The 21,102-nt window shown below is 61.7% G+C and overlaps 1 protein-coding gene across 17 annotated transcripts in view; it reads right to left on the bottom strand.

Moving 5' to 3' along the window:
* PTPRS (protein tyrosine phosphatase receptor type S) overlaps positions 1 to 21,102 on the bottom strand; it is a 96,700-nt gene that overhangs the window by 55,549 nt on the left and 20,049 nt on the right. For 13 of the 17 annotated variants that reach the window (XM_041764508.1, XM_041764506.1, XM_041764504.1 and 10 more), the window contains exons 1-3: positions 10,450 to 10,583; positions 9,661 to 9,782; positions 3,857 to 4,055 (exon numbers count right to left, since the gene is read on the bottom strand). In XM_041764508.1, the coding sequence (XP_041620442.1) occupies positions 3,857 to 3,947 (91 nt within the window). In that variant the 5' untranslated portion in view covers positions 3,948 to 4,055; positions 9,661 to 9,782; positions 10,450 to 10,583. Of the gene's footprint in view, positions 1 to 3,856; positions 4,056 to 9,660; positions 9,783 to 10,449; positions 10,584 to 21,102 lie in introns of those variants that run through there. The other 4 variants (XM_041764493.1, XM_041764494.1, XM_041764496.1 and 1 more) reach the window with 3 other exon arrangements.

Here is a 21,102-nt window from a genome sequence, read left to right on the forward strand (position 1 = left end):
ACTCAAGGCTCCGCACCCACTGATGTGACCGTGTGTCTGTCTCTTCCGAAAATCGCCACGCGGGCGTGCAGGGCCTCATTCAGCTCCCGCAGCCCTGCGAAGCCGCGGTGGTTAATCACATCGTGCAGATTCAGGGCGCAGAAGCTGCAGCCACACCCGCAGCGCCCGGAGGTGACAGTCTCCCCATCCACAGGCATGTGTCCTATGCTCCTATCACCCCCAGGCCTGGGGCTGGGCCCTCCTCCTCCCTGGCTCTGGCAGCCTGGGCGGCCCCTCCTCCAAGCCTCAGGATTGGTGATTGGGGCCTCCAGTGTCCCCAGCCAATGTCATGGAGGAAAGTCACTGTGGCCGGGTCAGGAATCTTAATTTGGGGAAAACTCCTCCCTTGGGAGCCCCTGGGAGGAAGGGCAGATGTGTGCTACTGGATGGGACAGGACTGGACGCATCCAGCTGTTTATGCCTCAAAGCTGGGACACACCCCCGGCACCCTGGGTGGGGAGGGGAGGAGACACAGAGGGAGCCTGGTTGGTCCTTCTGGTCCTTCCCGCTGGAGTCCCTCCCTCCTCCCTTCACCAGGCCAGCACCTCCCCTGGGGAGCCTTCTCAGATTACCACAGGCTGGGGCAGGAGCTCCTCTGCTGCCTGGGCATCCCCCCATCACGCCACCGTGATCACGCTGGGCCCAAAGAGCTGGTCACGTGCCACTCAGCAGGGTGGGCACAGGGCAGCCCCCCACCCCCGGCCCCAGGGAGCTGGTGACCCCTGCTGCCCACCTAACACTGGACCCACTCGCTCCTGAGATCCCCGGCAGCCCTGAGGTTTCTCCTCAGCCCATCTCCAGGCGGCCCTGGGGTCACAGGTGACCTGCAAGAGTTTTGTCCGCTCACTGCACCCCCATCAGAAAATCCCCTGCAGACGCTCGGGCTCTCTCCTCTGGACAAATCCTCTCCCTCCTCTTCTTGGCTCAGGGGCCCCTGACACAAGAAAGACACCCTAGGGTACGGCAGTCACTTATGGGGAGCAGCCCCCTGGCGTGTCCTGGGTCCACTGGGCCACACAGAAGCCAGGTCAGGGGTCAGGAAGGGGGAGAGACGGGCACAAGGTCACCCCGCCTGCGATGGACGAGAGCTGGGACTCCAGCCGGATGGGATCCAGCGACCAACCCCCGGGAATTCCATAAACAGGGCTGTGTCTTCATCCCTGGGAGCACCCCGGGTGTCAGAGTGGTGATGCCACTCCCAGGACTCATTGGGGGGACCCGCTGAGGCCGCTCCAGCTGCACGCCAGGGCCTAATATCCTGGGGCACATGCCCTCGTTGCTCCCCGGGGCCCCGCTGTGCTCCCCACAGGACCACCAGGGGGCGCCTGTGAGCACTCGAGTCTCCACCCGCCCTCCAGGGCCCCCTCCCACCTCCCTGGGTAGGAGCTGACCCGGGAGTCTTCTCTGAATCCCACAAGGCCCTACAGGACCCGACCCGTTCCCGGTCCTGCCCTCCTCTCTGCCCCATCTCCATGTCGCCCACGCTGCTCCAGCCAACATGCCTGGGTCCTGCCCCAGGGCCTTTGCACATACCGTTCCCTCTGCTTGGGACCTTTCCCCCAGACATCCACAGGGTGCACTTCTCAGCTCTTTAGGTCTCTGCTCAGACGCCACCTCACTGTGACCTTTCCCAGATCTTCTCTCACCCCTTGCAAATGCAGAGCCCAGCCCTCCCCTCACACCCACATCCCCAGCACACCCACCATCAGAGGCACGTAGTGCAGACTACAAGCTCCGTAAAGGGGTGGGGGGTTCGTAGTGTCCCCTGTGGCTAAGCCAGTGCTCGGCATACAGTAGGTGCTTATTAAAGGCACACTGAACGAATGAGAGCACAGGTCCACTGTGGCCACATGACAGAGCCAGGATCTGAACCCAGGCTGAGGCGGTCTCCAAATTCTGTAGCCGCTCCCCTCAACCCCTCACGATGGGTCTCCAGCTTGGGCAGACTCAGTTTCCCCTGAGGCTGGTTAATTATTGTAAGAGAAAGACGTCAAAGTAGCAAACGCGTTATTTATCCCACCAGCGTAAGTTAAACCAGCGATCCTCACCTGGGGCTGGGGGTGAGACCTTGTGGTCATCACAACTGGGGGTGCTCCTGGCATGGAGTGGGTGGGGCCAGGGATGCTGTTGACCCCCCACAGTGCCCTAGACGCCCCGCCCCAGGGAACGGGCTGACCCTGGGATGGATGGATGAAATGCTCAACTGCCTGTCGCCTCTGGCTTGCTGTTCTCACTGCGGGGAACAGAGCCCAGGAAGGCACAGGCCCTGGCAGGTGACCACACAGACCAGGGCGCAGCCACGGCTGGCTAAGGCCCGCAGGCAGTGTGGTGTGATGGTCAGGGCGCTCACACCACGCAGCCCGGGTTCAAACCTCCGTGTGGCTACCTCCCGACTGTCATGAAGCCTCGGCGAGGCTCAGTTTCCCCATCTGTACAATGGGAACGATGAGAAGAGCATTCATCCCTTCAGCCTGTCGTGGCTGATCTGAATGTTACGCATCTACTACACGAAGCAGCACAGGGCAGCCCGGGTGGCTCAGCGGTTTAGCGCCGCCTTCAGCCCAGGGCCTGATCCTGGAGACCCAGGGTCGAGTCCCATGTTGGGCTCCCTGCATGGAGCCTGCTTCTCCCTCTGCCTGTGTCTCTGCCTCTCTCTCTGTCTCTCTCTCTCTCTCTGTGTCTCTCATAAATAAATAAATAAAATCTTAAAAAAAAAAACAAAAAACCAAGCAGCAGCAAGAATGGCCGAGGCAAGTGTGCGTGTGCCTGTGCCCGGTGTTCTCACGCAGCAGCAGTAACTACTGTGCTCACGGGGAGAGTGTGGGATTGTGGGCCTGCTACGAGCCAAGCAGCACGCAGGGGCTTCTCACGTGTCCCTGCTGTGGGATTGCCACGGCGTGGACACGTTATGGGTCCCGTTCAGTCAAGGTGGAAACGGCAGCGGAGAGAGGCTGAGTCACTAGCCCGAGGTCACACAGCAGGTTGATGGCAAAGTCGGGATTTCAAACCCAGACTAACTACAGATCCCAGTTTCCTTCCTGCTGGCCCGACCCTGTGTGTCCCCAGGGGCCTGAGTGACACATCCCCTAGGCCCCTCGTGGTGGGTTGAGCTTGGTGTTGGGCTGAGATCTCACCGTCATCCTTTCCATGTGCCTGCTACAAACAAAACCTGGCCTGCCCCAAACTACACCAACCCCTTTCTTCACCTCGGGGCCTTTCCACGCTAGCACCTTCACCAGTGATGCAATTTCTGTTAGAGAACTCCTACACACCCGCAAAGCCCCAGCTCCAATGCCTTCCTTCCCGAGCAGCCTCTCCTGACTGGCTCCACCTGGGAAGGTTTGGTCACCTGTGTATCCGCCACTTGGGGCCCTGGTGTCTCAATGTGTGGCAAGGGAAGGTGATCTCTGCAGCCTCAAGGAGTGACTTCGAGTGAGTCCCCACCCCGTGAGCCTCAGTTTCTCTTACTGGAAAACGTGCAAGGTAATGAATGGAACCAGCAGGCTCAGGGTTGGAGGCTGGAGGGAGATGAATGAAGCAGGTGGAGTCTGTAGTTCGCACTGGGCTGGGTGCGGAGCTGAGGCTGGGGAAACGGACCTCGTCGTCATTACTGCTACTGCTTTTACGACCGTCGTCATTACTGGCCTCTGAGCCTCCCAGGACTGGCGCACAGTAGGCACTTAGGCTCAGCCGCCTTCGTGGAGCACAGAGGCTCTGCTTGCAAAACCAGGGGCCCCGGGGAGGAGGTGGGGACACGTGTGCGCTCACAAACACGCAACACGGACTCGGACGCCCACACGCCCCACACCGGACTCACCTTCTGCTGCGCAGCCTCCGACCAGCAGGACCACGAGGAGGCCCATGGGACCAACCACAGATGCCACGCTGGGGCCCCAGGCAGGCGCCATGCTTGGCGGCTACCTGCAGCCTCCGGCCTCCACCCTGGAGGGGGACGGTCCCCCCCGGTCCCTCACACAGAGGCCTGGAGCCGAGCCGAGCGTCAGACGGGGCAGCGTCTGCGGAGACAAGGGAGGCAGAGTGAGAAGGGAGAGGGGCAATCCGGGGGGCCTCCATGGGGGAGGCAGCAGGAGGATCACAGGGGGGCAGGGGAGAGTCACAGGGGTGGGGGAGCCAGAAGGTGGGCGCAGAGCCCCTGCTGAAGGCCTGGAGCTTCACATGCCCACGCTCCCTGGGACAGCGTTAGGAGGGCCAGTAGGGAAGCAGGAAGCGGCCCCCACCAGACCCCAGATCTGCCGGCACCTTGATCTTGGGACTCCCGGCCTCCAGAACCGGGAGAAATACGTGTCTGCCGTCCGCAAGCCACCCGGCCTGTGGGACTCTGCACAGCACCCTGAGCGGACAGAGCCAGCTCCCGGTCCCCGGCCAACCCCAAGCCAGGACCGAGCACCAGCGCCAGGGGTGCTCGTAATCCCGGCTTCTCCCCTCCCAGGCTGGGCCTTGGAGGGACGAGGCTCCAGGGAACGGGCCAGCTGCCTCTGCAGCCCGCCCCGCACACCTGCCCGTCCCTGCCCCTGCCCCCTGCCCCCTGCCCCCTGCCCTGTTCTAGTGCCTCCGCGGCTCCCGCTGCCCCCAGAGGAAGCCACTCCTGCTGATCTCACTTCCTCCTCTCACGGAGGTGCAGCCAAGCTGCCTGAGCTCAATCCCCTGCCCCTGCTGTCCCCACCACCACCACCACTACATGACAGGTCCCAGCTCAGCTGTCACTTTCCCCAGAAGCTCCCAGCCCACCCCCGCCACCCATTCCACATCCCACAGCTGCAGAAATGAGTAAGGCCATCCTCCACGCCTTTACCCCGGTTTGCGAGTGTTCGTCACTGGGTCTGCTTCTCCCACAAGAATCTCAACTCCTCTAGGGTCGAAGAGTCCCTCGTCCCAGGGCCAAAGCCCCTCCCCAATCTCCACGCTGGCCAGAGCCAGGGCAGAGGGCTGGGGGGAGGCAGCAAGAGGCCTAAGGACGAGGCAGGCCTCCGCGGCCGGGTCAGCCCCACACCCACCGCAGGCCATGCCCCGGGCGGGTCCAGGCCATGACCATAGGGATGGGTGCCACATAATGATGGGGTAAGCCCCTGTGATTCTGGCTCCCAAAATACCCAGCTGCGGTCACCTCGCCTGGCCCCAGAGAGGCCTCAGGAGAAGGCTGGGCGGGTGGCGGCCTGCTCGGGGCTCGGGGGTGGGGGTGGGGAAGCCAGGATTGGAGGGTGAGAGGGTCGGGGGTGCACACATAGTCAGACTGCAGACAGACAGACCAGGCAGGAGAAGGAGGCCTGCACACAGCCAGCGGACAGGCACGGGAACCACGGACCGAGGCAGACAGACCACAGACACACCGGGAGACCAGACGTCTTCACACAGTCGGGCGACACACAAAGGTCCACACGCACAGTCAGGCAAAGGAAACTTGCACACAGGCCACAAACAGGCACAAAATCAGAGCTCGGAAACACGGGGTCAGACGACACACACACACACACACACACACACACACACACACGTCACCATGGGGCGGACAATCCACACACCAGTCAGACCACAAGCACAGTGGGATCAGAGACACACGGGTCCAGGCAGAGACCACAGACCAATAGCACGACCGGATGCACACACAGGGTCGCAGTCGGGCACACAATACACACACACACACACACACACACACATACACAGGGGTGGGCTGTGGGCAAATACAAACGGGGCGCCGTCAGGTCAGAGGTCCACAGGGCACACAGGCACCCAGAACCCACGAAGCTCAGGCTCAGCTGTGTGCGTGTGGTCAGGCCCCAGGGACCCGCCGAGCGGTCAGTGCACCGCACCTGTACCACCCGGACAGTGAATCTGGAGGCACAAGCCAGAACCCGCCTCTAAGCACCCAAGTGGACCCGCACGCTGACCCACTCCAGGTACGTACTCAGACGCGGCCAGGGGGGCCTGGGGGGGCAGGTGGGGAAAGAGAAGCCCGGACACAGCCCCTTACCCCCCACTGGTACCCCCACCTACCACCAGCCCTTTTAGGAGCGGAGGGGGCCAAAGAGGAGGAAGGTGGAGGCCCAGGGTGACCCTGCCACAACACACACAGGCAGCCGGCCCGGCCCACAGATGCACCCTTGCTGTACATCCCAGTAGGGGGCTGTGGCCCAGACCACTTGGGTCAGCCGGGCAGGCCTTCAGAGAGCCTCTGGGGAAACCGAGGCCACGCAGAAAGGCTGCAGCCCCCCTGGGCTCAAACTCTGGGCTACCAGGCCTACCAGGGACTCCTGCCACCACAGGGTGACCTTCCGCACCTCAGCATCCTCCCCAGAGCACAGGCATGGGCAGCGGCCACCTGTACAGAGGGCCCCCCACCGGGAGGGCCGCGGCCGAGCAGCCCCCCCGACTCCCCGCACCCCAGGAGAGCCAGGGGCAGCCGCCTTCAGATCGCAGCGGCCCCTAATTACCCCCTGGCTCCCAGAACCCCCGCCTCGCAGGGCCCACGCCTTCTCAACATCTGGGCAGGATGGGGCTGATCTGGGCACAGGCTCCCTCAAATGTGCCACGCGGGCCTGCAGCAGGAGGGAATGGGCAGCGCTAGGGGTGCTGGCGGCCTGGACAGGGGCCTGGATGGGACAATGGGGATTGGGGGGTGGGGGTGGGACCAGACTCGAGGAAGAGAGGCTCGCGCACCCCAGGCAAAGAAGAGAAATAGGTCCTGGGTCTGCCCAAGAGACTGAGGCAGGCCCCTGCAGAGCCCCTGAGGGGGCCCCGGAGCCCCTGCCCCACTATCACCCACCCGGACCAATGCAGCCATGTCCTCCTCTCGCCCCCACGGTCTGTCTTCCCCTGAAGCCTGAATCAGATGCCACATTCCTCTGCCCAGAGCACTCCAGAGCTCCCCGTATCCTGGGATAAAAGCCCAAGCCATCCTCTGACCCCCCACCCCTGCTCCAGCCACACAGGCTTCTGTTCCTCCAATATGCCAGGCAGGGTCCTGCCCCAGGGCCTTTCCATATGCTGCGCCCTCTGCACAGATTTATTATTATATGGCTGCGAATGGAAGGGTGAATGGGATCAGGGAGGGTGTCTCCACACAAGGAGCAGCAGGAGGAAGGGCAGGACGCAGTACCCAGAGATCCTGGGAGAGAGATCAGGGCAGAGACGTAGGTATGGACTGGACCCACAGGGCATCAAGGAGCCCTAGGCAGCTCTGCACTGGGAGGGGCCTGGCTGGGTAGGCCCTGGCCAAGCCACCTCCCTGCACCTCTTGCACCAAAGCAGCCTGAACCACCACCCCTGCCACTGCCAAGAAAGGTAAACTGAGGCAGGCGCATTGGGGCCACGTGATGCAGCAATCCCCGAGTTCCTAGAAGGTGTGGCCACTAACAACGGAGCAGCCACCCGCGGGAGTTGCAGAGAGTAACCTGGATGGCAAACGAGGCTGGGCTTCGGGAAGATGGGGGAGGGGGGTGAATGACCTCTGGACCTGGACCCCAGGGCCAAGGAGGGTCCCCCACCTGCCCGGCCACCAGTGACAGAGCAGGTGTGGAACTGCCCCCCCTCCCCATTTGTTCCCAGCAGCCAGCCGGAGGCAGATGCTCCCTTTCATAGATGACAAAACTGAAGCTCACAGAGGAGTAGGGACTCGCCCAAGGCCCCCAGCTGGGTGGGACCTTGGGTCCAGAGCCCGCTCTCCATCACATGACCATGTCCTTTCCTGGCCTCTGTGATCGCAGGAGAGTGGGCGATCCTCTCTGGGCTCAATACAGCCTGCTGGGCGGCCTCTGGGGGCTCGGAGGCCTTGATAACTGGAGTAGGAAGAGATGCGAGCTCGCCAGTCGCCAGGGCGTGGGTCACGAGATCCCGGAGCCAGCCCTGTGTACCCACGCGGCGCAGGAAGCATAAAGGGGCAATTATGACCCAAGACCAGGCAGCAAATAGGCTCTGTGTCACCCGCACGAGACACTGTCTCCTGAGGCCTGAGGACACCCCGCTGCCTCTCCCTGTCCCCACCTCAAGGTCTGTCCTACCCTAGGAGGGCCAGGGGCTCATGGGAGCACCCTGACCCCCAGGGACTGCCATGGCCCAGGAGGGGGAAGGGAAGGCTGGTGACGCTGGCTGTGGGTCTTAGGGAAAAGCCCCCCATCCTGCACAACCTTCCATCCCCCATGCCCCCCACCCGGGCCCACAGATCCTTTTCCAAGGCAGACCCTCAAGGGCAGGACCCAGGCTTCTAGGCTTGCTGGACTCCTGTGTCCCCAGAATGTCAAGGAAGGTCCAAGCTCCAGCTCTGTGGTCACCAGCGGGCTCCAAAGAGCTCCAGCCAAGCCCTCCCCCGCCCTTGGTGCCCCCCACCCACCCATGGATAGGGCTCCGGGTGGGGCCGAGTGAGGCCAACCGCGCCAACCTTCCGAGAATGCGCTAACACCAGCAAGGGATCCGCCTCTAAGTAACTAAAGATTTGTACTGGGTGCTGTCCCCAAGGGTCCCCGCAGCCGGGAGTGGACAGGAGGTGTGGATGGGCAGCCAGGCCCAGTCCCACGGGGCGGAATCGGTTAACGCCAGCCGGTGCCCCCACTGTGTGCAGAGTCCTCTTCAGTGCTCCCCACCCGTCCTCCTATTTGACAGACGAAGTGAGCCCGGTGAGGGGCAGCTGCCCGGTGAGGGGCAGGCAGCGCGGGGGGCCGGGTAAGATCTGAGGCCAGAGACCAGCTCTCAATCAACCTCCTAAGTGCCTGGGCTGCCAGGCTCCCCTCCGCCCGCCAGCCTGAGATGCCGAGACCTGGTGCCCTCCTGCCCACTCACACCCTCCAGGGCTCCCAGCTTCTGTGCCCGGCATCTGGGCCCCCCCTGCTACCTGGTCCCACAGTTCACTGTAGTTCCCGAGAGGCACTGCTGTGCCTCGGGCCTCTGGGCCTTTCTGACCACGGGTGCCCCCTTCCAGCTGGTCCACCTGTGGACTATCCCCCAAGGCATAGCCACAGATCTCCCCTGCCCTAGACTGAATCTGGACCCCCATCCCAGGACCCTTCCTTAGCCCAGCCCTGACCCGCCACTCTGGGGCTGGGAGTGGCCACGTGACTGTGGCCCTCCTCTGCCCTCAAACATCCCATGGCTCCCACCAACGTTCGCTAGAATCCAGCCTCCTAACCTCAGCCTTCAGAACCGCTGACCCCACCATGCTGCACCCCCACACCTCACTTGCCCGACTGGCGCCTCTACTCACTCCCCTCTGGCTCACATGGGGGGAGGACTACTTGCTATTCCTTCTACCCAGCATACCTTTCCTCATCCCCTGCCCCCCAAATATGGCCTTCACGCTCATCTGTTGTCACCTCTTCCAAGATACCCTCCTGGGTGTCTCAGGCTGGATCAGGGCCCCCTCAGGGCTCCCCTTACACCCTGTGTCTCCCGTCACAGGTCGATCATCCTCCAAGACGGTAGCTTCCTCCCCACCCTGGGGTCGCGGCAAGGCCCCTACATATATCAGACACCTACTGCCCGCCCAGCCCCACTTGGCACTTTACGCACATCATTCTCGTGGTCACATCCATTTCAGAGGGGTAAACTGAGGCCAGAAGGAGACACCACAAGCAGGGGAGGCCAACAAGGACACGGCCTCCAGCTGGAACTTACATCTGCTCTGAGGGTCTGCTGGATCCAGCCTTAGGGGATGGAGACGGAGACGAGGCTCAGGACAGGCCAGGACTCAGGGGGGCCGGGACCCCTAGCCAGGAAGTCACAGGAAGCCCAGGACTCTGAAGGCAACAACCGGGGTGCTGAGGCATGAGGCCGGTGGGCGATGACGGAGACTGAGGCACAGAGCTTAGGGCCGCAACAGGGAGCTGGGAGGTGGGAGCCAGTGCACTTGCCCTGATTCCCGGCTTATTAACCCCCCCCCCCCCCGGGAAGGTACAGCATGAACCTGGGATCCTCAAACCCCAGGGGAACAGGGGCAAATAAAAAGAGGGAAACTTTTGTGAGTTCGGTGGGGAGGGGTGGCCGCGAACAGGGCTCCCAACCCCAGCGCCTCATCCCGCTTCCCGCGTCCGGGCGGAAGGAGGCCGAAGCCCCCATCAGGGCGCCCCTGGGCTGGCAGAGGGCTGCCCGCGGCTGGCTCCGCCCCCAGGGGTGGGGGAGGAGGTCGGGCTGGGGGCCAGGCGGGGGAGGGGACCCCGCGGAGCATAACGGTCCGGAGTTTCCCCGACCCGGCGCCCCGCCTGGACCGGGTGGGGGTGCGGCGGGGGCGCGGGCAGGAGCGGGCTGCAGCCGCCCTGGGGGCCGGAGCGCGCGGGGTGGGGAGCGCGCGGGGGTGGGGAGCGCGCGGGGGTGGGGAGCGCGCGGGGGTCCCCTCCCGGCGGCCGGGGGAGGGCGAGGAAGGGGACAAAGCGCGGGGCCCGGGGCCTGGGGCTCGGGCGCACTCACCCCGCGGCTCCCGGCTCGCAGATCGGCCCGGGCCCCCTCCCCGGCCGCGGAGGCCCGGCCCTGGGTCCGCCCGAGCGCGGCGCGCGGCGCAGCGAGGACTCGGGAGAGGCCGCGGCCCAGGAGCTCGGCCGGGGGCGGGGCGGGGGCGGGGCCTGCGGGCGGGGCGGGCGGGCGGGGAGGGGGCGCGGGGCGGGCGGGGCCGGAAGCGGGGCGCGGGCCGCGGGGCGGGCCCGGGGCCCGGGGTCCGGGAGGAGGGAGCGTCGGTGCAGGCCGGGGCGCAGCTGTGTTCCCGCACCGCGCACACCTGCGGGGGTCGGAGCCCAGGGGGCAGAGCCCAGGATCCCCCCACCCCACCCCACCCCACCCCGCTTTGTAAGCCGGACCCCGGAGGGAGCCCCTACCCCGCGCCCACTGCTCTTCCAGGCACCGCTCGTGGCCATGGCAACGGATGAAGGGGCAGGATGCCGGACACAGCGGCAGAGGGCTCCCCACACACCCGGGGACAGGAGGTCAGACGAGGGGCAGAAGGATGCCCTCGCAGCCCCCAGGGTGGGGGAGGGGTGCGGGCACAGAGACGCCTCCCCTCCCCCTCCCCCCTCCCCCTCCCCCCTCCCCGCCGCGAGCCCCGCGGGGGTCTGGGAGGATGGACGGGGGCTCCACGCGGGGGCTCCCACACCCGCCACAGCCCTGTCGAGGGGCGGGGAGTGCACGCAGGGCCCGATTGGAAACAGATGGGGTCACCGTGCCAGGTCCCAGACACCCGGGGGGGGGGGGGCGAGGAGGAGGAGGGGCGGCCCCACCCACGCAGGCAGCCAATCCCGGCCCGCGCTGCCGCCCCGTGCGGCTTTGAAAGCTCCCGGGGCGGGCGAGGCGGGGAAGGCGGAGGCCCAGCGGTCCGGGGCCCGGGGACCCTGATGGAGGCCTCCCCATCGGCTCCCCTCTGCGGCGAGCCTGCTTCGGGTGCCACCACGGGGCTGGGGGTGAGGCCCGTAACCCACATGTAGGCGGCTCCCAGTGTCTGCCCCGCGCTGAGCGCGCCCCGCCACCCCGCCGTCACCCCCACTTTGCAAAGGAAAGGGACGAGGGACACAGAGAACATGACCTGCCCAAGGTCAGGCAGCACAGGGATTCGAACCAACGTTTGCCTGGGTCTCGAGGCTGAGCCCTTTCCCACAATGCTGCGGGCGGCGGGAGCCCAAAAATAACAAACCACTAAAATTTTAAGCCCCTGGGGATAAGGCGGTGCAGGAGACAGACAGGCCCCGCCCTCCGCCCTCCCGAAGCTGGCTGCCCAGCGAGCGGGCTGGGGTGAGGGGCACACAGGCAGCACAGGCGACCAGGGTCAACCCACTCCCCACAGCGGCCCCTGGCCGGGTCACCCACTCCTCACCTTCCCCCCCATCCTCACCAGGTGAGCCGCCCCCTTGGAGTCCTGTGCCTCAGTTTCTCGCTCTGCAAAGCAGAGCATCCAATCCCACCGCCAGCAGCACTGGGGAGGCCCGTGCTGGGGTCCCCAAGGCGCTGGGCACACAGCAGGTGCCCTGGCCTGTGTACGCGCCGACCTTCCACCTGCCGCTTTCATGAGGGACACAGGGTGGGTCCCGCTAAAGGGACGCTCCCACCTCTCTCGGCCCCAGCCCCAGCCCCAGCCCTGGGAGGCACGCAGTAGGTGCTTCAGGTGGGATGCCTGGCACCCCAGCACCACGTGGGACATACGGGGTGTCCCGCTGTCAACATGGGGGTGGATTCTGGCAGCAAAACGTCCCCCAGCTGAGCAAGGCACTCGGCGGGCCCCCAGGAGTGAAGTAGGGGCTCCGCCTGCACCTGCATGCTGCCGGCCCAGGCACAGAGCTCCTGAAGACCTTGGTCTGAATCCAGGCACTCCCCCATGTGATCTCAAGCAAGAGCCTGTACCTCCCCCGGTCTCAGTTTCCCCATCTGTAATATAAGCCACCCATCAGGCCCTCGATGCCTCCAGTTGTCAGACGCCTAAGGCTGTGTGACCTGGGGCAACAGTGCCTGAGGACCTGCCCCCCCCTCCCCAACTGGCCCTGCCCCATCTGGGCCTCTTGCCCATGTCTCCCTGGAGATGACCTCTTGCCTCCATGCAGTCGTGCTGACCACAGCCACCTCCACGGTCGGGGTGGGGAGTTCTGGGGCAGGAGGCCTGGACCTGGCCTGTCCCCGCTGGGTGCCCCATCTACACAGCGCCCCATACATCCGTCACCACGGCTCCAATCACCCCACACGTTCCCTGCCTGGTCAGGGGTCCGCCTCTCCCCCCAGACTGTGACCTCAGAGGGCACGGCTGGAACTGTGCCTGTCTGGGGCGGAGCATATCCCCAGCACCAGGCCTGATGGCACACAGTAGGCCCTCAGCAAACATTTACGTAAGTGGCCAGGACCCTTGTCACCCAGGAGAGCCCTCGGTGGAGCTTATTCTCCCCCCAGAGGGCCACCCTGTGTGGCACCCTGGCGCTGCAGCCATTTTCACCCACGTTGTTTCTCAACAAACCTCCTTGAATACCTACTGTGTGCCGGGTGGGGCTGAGGCCCTGGGGACAGAGCAGTGACGGAGCCTGGCAGGGATCCCCGCCCTGACGGAGCCGACACTCCAGTGCGGGCCACAGATGGGCAAAGAGAGAAATAAAACCCAGGGTGGGTCCGTTGGTGGTAAGGGCTACAGAGATGAACAAAGTGTGTGGGTGTGCGGGGGGGGGGGGGGGGGGGGGGGGATGTTGGCCGAGGTGGGATGCGAGGCTAAAGAGGGAGCGTGGGGGGTGAGGAGGTGACATCTGAGACCTGAAAGAGTGGAGAGAACAGCAAGCAGGTACGGGTGTCTGGGAGGAGCACTCCAGGCGAGGGCACAGGACTGTGCCTGGCACGACGGAGGAGGAGGGCAGGACCCAGCTCGGTGCTCACCGGGGCTCCCTGGTGGCTGCTGCGAGGGGGACAGGTGGGGGGGGCAGGGGCAGGGAGCTGGGGACCAGAGAGGAGGTGACAGCACTGGCTCAGCCCCGCGAACAGGGGCTGTGGGGCAGGTGCAGGCACAGAAAGAGGGCGTAGGGTAGAGGGGAGGACTCGAGTCTTCCCGCCCCCGGGACACCTCGTAGGTTAGGGCGGCCCAGTCCTACAAGACCTACCTGACTGCGTCCCCCCCGGTGCCCCCGGGGGCTGGTTCTGGGAGCCCCCCCGACGGCGCGGCTCGTGTGTCCTCTGTATACACCCAGAAGGCAGCTGCCCTTGGGGAGGAGCATGGGGCCACATCACGTCAGCGCCCGCAGCTGGGACATTTGGGGCTGTTTTTTTTTTTTTTTCAAAATAACTTTTCGTCTAATTATAAAATAGGCGCGTGCAGCAGAAAATTAGGGGAAATCAGCATAAAGAAGAAAATAAAAATTGCCCACAATCCACCCCTCGCCCGGAGGGAGAGAAACCGGCGGCATGTGGTCATTTTCATTCAACCCGCCGCCACCAGTTACTGAGCGCCTACTGTGTGCGGGGCTGCTGAAGACACGGCGGGCGGCCTGCCAGAGCCAGCTCCTACCCCTGGGCCCAGCCCCGGCCCTGGCCTGCCCTCGTGGGACTCACAGACAAGTGGGGGTGTGGGGGGACGGACACCCACGCAGAAACACTGTCCTTACTAAGGCCGGGCGGTTACAGGAGATGCCAGAAAGAAAATAAGATTCGCTGTAAGGCTCCGAGAGCCCAGAGAGGTCTGGGAGGGGATATCTCCGACGGTCTGGATGGAGCAAGCACACCAGACGGACAAAGACCCATGGGAAGAGAGTTTGGGACGGGAGGAACAGCAAGTACAAAGGTCCTGGGGCTGGCTGACTGTCCTAGTGAACCTAGCGCAAGTGCGCTCTGTTCTTTTGCCCACAGGGGATCGATATCATGAGCCTGTTTGCCCAGAGAGTTTAATCAGCGCCCCCCCCCCCCGCCACTGCACCCCTCGCGAACAACAGGAAGGGGAGAAGGGGCCGCCACAGAGGAAGCTGTGGCTCCCCCCTGCTGGCAGGTAACGTCTAAGCAAAGGATGACTCCGGTGGGATGTGTCGGGCCCACAGGTGGATGCAGGCAAGACTGCACACCTGGGGCAGGACCCCCAGGCCCAGCCGTCCCCCCACCCCATACCCTTCAAGCTGTCCCACCTCCCTCACATTTGTGGCCAAAATTTGTAAAACTTTGGGACCCCTGGGTGGCTCAGTGGTGGAGCGTCTGCCTTGGGCTCAGGGCGTGATCCCGGGGTCCTGGGATGGAGTCCTGCATTGGGTTCCCCACAGGGACCTGCTTCTCCCTCTGCCTGTGTCTCTTGCATGAATAAATAAAATCTTTAAAAAAAATTCATAAAAGTTTTATTTAGGGGCCAGCAGCAAACTGCACATCCTTTGCTTCCAGAGCGAGAGCAAGAGAGAACGAGACAGAGAGAAACTGGTTGGGCAGCTTTCTCCCTTCTCCGAGCCCTAGGACTCCTCCGCCCCGGGGGGTTGCCCAACAGCCCCTCCTGCCCAGTGTGGCATTCAGGGCCTGGGGCCGTGAGCGTGTGCCGACCGGCCAGGAGCCCGCCTCACCCACGCTCATGCCCGCTCCCGGCGCCACGTCTGCCTGCCAGATACTCCGTGGCAGGCGGATGGCCCACCGCAGGCACGCCCTGGCTCCCCGCCGCCTCCTTCACCTGCTGGTTACCCCGCCCCACCCCTGCCGTCCTTCCCTCCTGGACAAACCTAGGATGGCTTCAGGTGTGGCTGGATCCAGCCAAGCTGTTCCTCCCACGGCCTCCCCTTCTCAGCGGATGGCAGCTCCGTCCCTCCAAGGGCTTGGGCTAGAGGTCGGGGGCCAGCCCCGACTCCTCTTCTTTCCTCGCCCCCACATAGCACGCATCTGGAAGTGCTCTCAAGCTTCGCTCCTGAACTTCTTGGGAATTTGTCCATCTTTCTCCACGCACCCTTCCCACCCAGCCCCCCCCCCCACCCGTTACCTCCAGCTCCAGCCTTCGCTCCCCCACAACCACCACCAGAGAGCATGTGTGAGCACATGAATCAGGTTCAAAAGGCTCCAGGACCAGTCCAGCCCCAGGGCCTTTGCACATGTTTGGTCCAGCTGGAACATCTCCAGATTTTCATGGCTGTCTCTTTCTCACAACTCAGGTCTCCCTCAAACATCACCTCCTCAGAGATGCCCTCCTTAATCCCTCCAGCTCACACAGTACCCCTGTCATCCTCAATCATCCCTCTATTTTGTTGTTGTTGTTCTCTTTTGACACTTATTTTCATCAGAAGGCATCGCTTGTTTACTATCTCCACTGTCCAATATGGGAGCCATTACCCAAATGTGACTGATTAAATTAAAAAATGAGATTCAGGGACCCCTGGGTGGCTCAGTGGTTGAGCATCTGCCTTCAGCTCAGGTTGTGATCCCGGGGTCCTGGGATCGAGTCCCGCATCAGGCTCCCCACAGAGAGCCTGCTTCTCCCTCCTCCTGTGTCTCTGCCTCTCTCTATCATAAATTAATTAATTAATTAATTAATTAATTTAAAAAACGAGATTCAGGGACCCCTGGGTGGCTCAGCAGTTGAGCATCTGCCTTCAGCTCAGGTTGTGATCCCGGGGTCCTGGGATCGAGTCCCGCATTGGGCTCCCCACAGGGAGCCTGCTTCTCCCTCTGCCTGTGTCTCTGCCTCTCTCTCTCTGTGTCTCTTATGAATAAAAAAAAATTTATTTCATTATTTTTTTATTTATGATAGTCACACAGAGAGAGAGAGAGAGAGAGAGAGAGAGAGGCAGAGACATAGGCAGAGGGAGAAGCAGGCTCCATGCACCGGGAGAACGACATGGGATTTGATCCCGGGTCTCCAGGATCGCGCCCTGGGCCAAAGGCAGGCGCCAAACCGCTGCGCCACCCAGGGATCCCAATAAAAAAAATATTTAAACAAAACAAAACAAAACAAAATGAGATTCAGTAAAATTCAAAAATCAGGTCCTGGGTCACACTGGCCATGTTTCCAGCCTGGCTCACGGCCACAGCACAGGGGCGCGCAGACGGAGCACCTGTCATCGCAGGAAGTTCTGTGGGGCTCTGCAGGGGGTGGTGGGGGGGTTGGGGGGGAAGGGGGTGGGGAGGGCAGGGCCCTGTCAGTTCTGGTCACCGCTGGGCCCCAGAGCCTGGCACACAGTAGGTGCTCAGTAAATGCGCTCTAAATGAATGAATGAATGAACGGCTTACGAGACTTGGTGAGGCCTGGAGGGGTGACTGGCGGGGGTGGGGGGGGGTGGCGCGGGGCAGAGGTCAACAGGCACCATCTGCAGCCAGAAGCCCACGCACCTGCGCTCCGAACCTGGGCCCACCTGGCTTACAAGCGCCGCTCCGGCCCCGAGGGCAGAAATGCGTAAGAGGCTGGCCTCCCGACCACAGCCGGCCTCCACTTGGCTGCCCGGGCGCCAGGCTGCTGACTCAGCTAGAAGGCGGCAGGAGGAGGGGTCCCCCTGCCAGCCCCAGGCCTCTCCCGGCTGGAGCCCCGCCAGGGCCCATCTCCCACCTCAAACCTTCACGGATCTGGCTGCGTCCTCTTCTGCGAGGTGCCTCCGCACTCGCCAGGTCCCCAGGGAGGACGCGCCTGGTGTTCCCCCCCACCACCGCCCCCAAAATCCTCCTCTCCTTGTTCACAACTCCTGCCACATCCCCCAAATCCCTCATTAAATCTTTCATTCAACTGGCTCATGCCTCTCCCTTAAACTAATTTACTTTAGAAACTAACTCCATAATGCAGGGCTCTAACTGCCAAGCCCTGAAAGTCGCCAGAAAGGAGGAAAAAAAAAATGTTACAATGAAAACATGTCCCCGGTTCTTCCATCTTCCCTGGATACTGTTGCTAAAGCCAGAGGCCCGATGGTTATAAAGAGACTGGCAGGTGTTGGCGGTGAAGATCACCCTGCGCCCAACTGAGCCTTTCTCCTTGAACTGTCACCAAACGAAAGGGGAGTCATCGTTGTCGCTGGTCTGTGAGGCCAGATGCCTCCTCCCTATCAGCCTCCCCCTAGAACAGCCTCTGTTTGGGGTGTATCTCCCGTTTGCTCTGCCCACCCCCCATCCCCCCGAATGCTACGTGGCCCCAAACAAGGCCTTGCCCTTCTCTGGGCCTGTTCTCCCACCTGCGTAGGGGCGGGCTGGGTGTTCCGGTGCCTGGGGCTGAGCTGTGTGGGTTCAGGGCCTCTGTAAGATCATGGAAACCGAGGCAGAGCTGGGTGCAGCCCTTGACGGACTCCCCTCGTGAAGGTGGGACCCGGTGTGTCAACCTCCCAGGATTTGAGGGGGAGTAAAGAGGAAGTTCGGGGCAGCGGGCACAGCATGTGCAAAGGCCCCGAGGCACAAGTGGGCACGCTCCGTTCTAGGGAAAGAGGGGGCTGCTCCAGCTGGGAAACAGGGTTTTCGGGGCACAAGGTGGAGCGTGTCACCTGAAGATGGAACGTTCTCCGTCTCCACACACACTCCTGCATCTGTAGAGGACCTACTGTATACCTGTCTCCCAGAGGCTGAGCACTAGGGAAGGGACCACAGGATGACCCAGGCAGCCCCCGCCCAACCCCAGGGAGTTCCCCTGCAGTGGCAGGCTTCAGGGAGGAGGTGATAGATCTCAGAGGTGAAGGAAAAGGCAAAACCAGGAGAGGAAGGGTGAGCAGAACTGAGAAGAATGGGAGAGGCGGGAATAGGGACTTCGGGCCAAGTCGCAGCCGACAGGTGAGAAGCCAGGTAGAGAAGCCAGGAAGGACCAGACACCTGCTACAGGGCGGGGGTGGGGCGGGGGGGCAGCAGTGCTGGCTCTCTGCTGGGTGCGTTTCGTGGCCGGCACCACCTCTCTGGGGGCAGCTCCCAGCTCCGACGCTGGGAGACCAGGAGAAGGGGACATCTTTGGACAGGGGTCTGCATGAGGACCCCGCCCCACCTCCCCAAGCCCTAGAGATGCCTACTGAGCACCTACTATGCGCAAAGCCCTGCAAAGGGAGCCAGGCTCACAGGAGAGGCTTGCCGAGTGCACATGTCCCCAAATCCCCTCCAAGACTGGGCTTTCAGTTTCATTATTCTCCCACTTTCCAGTTGGAGAAACTGAGGCACAGGAGTGGGGCCCCAATTCTCACCACTCACAAGTGGCACAGCTGGGGGATTTGAACCCAATCTGGTTCTCAACTTCTCCCACCAGCGCTCTGGGGCTCAGTTTCCCCTCCAGTGCTGAGATTCACAGCATCCCTAACGGAGCCCACCTGCGACTAAGCAGCCTACATGTGTGCAGGGGCTGGCTGCCACTTGGAGGCATAAGGACAGACCACGATATTATTTTTATTTTTATTTTTATTTTTATTATTAATTATTCACCAGCAGCGGCCTCTGGCAAGCAGTGCTCATCAGGAGCAGTGACAGGAGAGCCATTGGCATCCGTGAGTGGCTCTGCAAGCGTCTCGGGAGGTCTCACCACCAGGCCTTTGGGCTCCGTGTCCAGCCAGGAACACTTTTCCCCCAGAAACGTCCCCATCTCCCTCCCTCACCACCGCTATTCAAGCAAGGACTTCCCAGATCCCTTCTTTAAAATTCTGCGCCCCCTGCCCCGCCCCCGGCGCTCCCCCTTCCCTTTCCCTGAATTTTTTTTTCCCTAGATCAACACAACACCCCCTGACATCTGATGTGGGATTTTTTTTTCTTTCTCCTTCTTCTGCGCTTTGTTTATTCTCTTCATGTCCCCAACTGGAGTGCTAGCTGCAAGAGGGCAGGAAATTTGTTTTTTAAAATTCTTCCTGCCTGGCACGGAGAGCAGCTGGCACGCCGCAGACACATACATTTGTGGAGGGGAGGAAGGGAGAGTCCCTCCTCTCTGCCCCGAGAAGCCACCCCTGCTGTGGGTTTGTGCCAGTCTCTGCATAGCTCTGCCGTGAAGTCACGGAGCAGAGGTAACTCTGCTCTCCTGTTTGGGTCGTGTCCCGGCGAGCACTTCTTTCACATGACACCTCTTATCTTCTGAGCCCACACATCCCCAGACTCTTTTGTTGTTGTTGTTTCACCTGCTATGTCATCTTCCCTCACAAAGCTGTGCCCCGTTAGCCCCATCCCCTATTGATGGACACTTAGGTTGGCTCCGTTTCCCACCCCTCCAACCTCAGGCAATGTTTCCCAAGCTCTCAGGGAAGCAGGTTTCTTTCTGGATGCTGAGGGGAGTGGGGCTGGAAAGCAGGGAGCTGTGCACGCCCTTTGGGCCTGCTAACACCACCTCCAGGAACTTATCCCACAGACACATTCCCGTGAAATGACGCGCATAGAAAATCCCGTGGCAAACAATTTAAAGCAACCTAAGCACTCATCGATGGGGGATTGGTTAAATATAGAACAAGGGACCAAAGAGCGACAGGCAAGTTTAGTATCTCTTAGTGTTATGAGATCAGTACAGCAGCTGTGAAAAGGAACGGGGAAGCCAGATGCACAATTATGAAATTACTTTTAAGATGCTATATTTTTAAGTGGCGGAGAAAAAACACACACACACACACGCACGCACCAAGGTACAGAAACACAAGGTGTTTAAAACATGCTACCAATTGGTTAGACAAAGGGACGTGCATCTATCCGCCCACCAAACGCTCCCAGATCTCCGCATAACCGCACTGTCCACAACGGCAGTCGGGAGCCGCATGTGGCTGCTTATACTTTGATGCAATAAAATGTAAAATTCGAGTCCACGGCTACGCGGGCCACATTTCAGCTGCTCCCATTTCAACAGCACATGCACATTAGAAAATGCCGGGAGAGGGGATCCCTGGGTGGCTCAGCGGTTTAGCGCCTGCCTTTGGCCCAGGGTGCGATCCTAGAGTCCCAGGATCGAGTCCCACGTCGGGCTCCCTGCATGGAGCCTGCTTCTCCCTCCTCCTGTGTCTCTGCCTTTCTCTCTCTCTATCATAAATAAGTAAATAAATAAATCTTTAAAAAAAAAAAAGAAAGAAAGAAAGAAAGAAAATGCCGGGAGGGGACACTTCTATGGTGACACAGGTCATAGTGGCCCGCACAGACGGGCAACAGGGCAGGCGGCGCGAACTACAAGCCACAGGCCCACGCGGCCCGCCGGCTGTTTGTATAAATAAAGTTTTATTGGCACGCGGCCACACCCAGTCATTCCCCTGCACAATCGGGCTGCCTTCACGCGGCTGGGGCAGGGTTGAGCAGTATCGATGGACACCTCCTGCCCACAGAGGAGCTCAGTAAAGATTTACTATCTGCCCCTTTACAAAATGTCTGTGGACCCCTGGTCCTAGCAGGAGGCTGGTGGTGGCTGCTTCCAGGGAAGGAGGGGAAGAGAACTGAGGATCTGGGGGGCGGTGGAGGACTTCCCCCTCTGCGCATTCTTCTCTAGGTCCTCGATTATGTCCCACATGTATGTGTTATCTGGCCATAAAAATAAATTAAAAAGAAAAGATGTTTCCCCCTTTTTTTTTTTTTTTTTTTTTTTAGAAAAGATGTTTCAAAGAGGGGACACTTATTTGGTCTCCCATCGGTGGCGCCTGGAAGGCATGAGCCTGCTGCCCGGACCTCTCTGGATATTACAAAAGCTTCAGACGTGACTTCGCCGGGTGAGTGGACAAGACATGGGATCTTATTATTTTAATTTGCATCTCC

The sequence above is a fragment of the Vulpes lagopus genome, chromosome 7, assembly GCF_018345385.1.
Source record: "Vulpes lagopus strain Blue_001 chromosome 7, ASM1834538v1, whole genome shotgun sequence".
Taxonomy (NCBI): Eukaryota; Metazoa; Chordata; class Mammalia; order Carnivora; family Canidae; genus Vulpes; species Vulpes lagopus.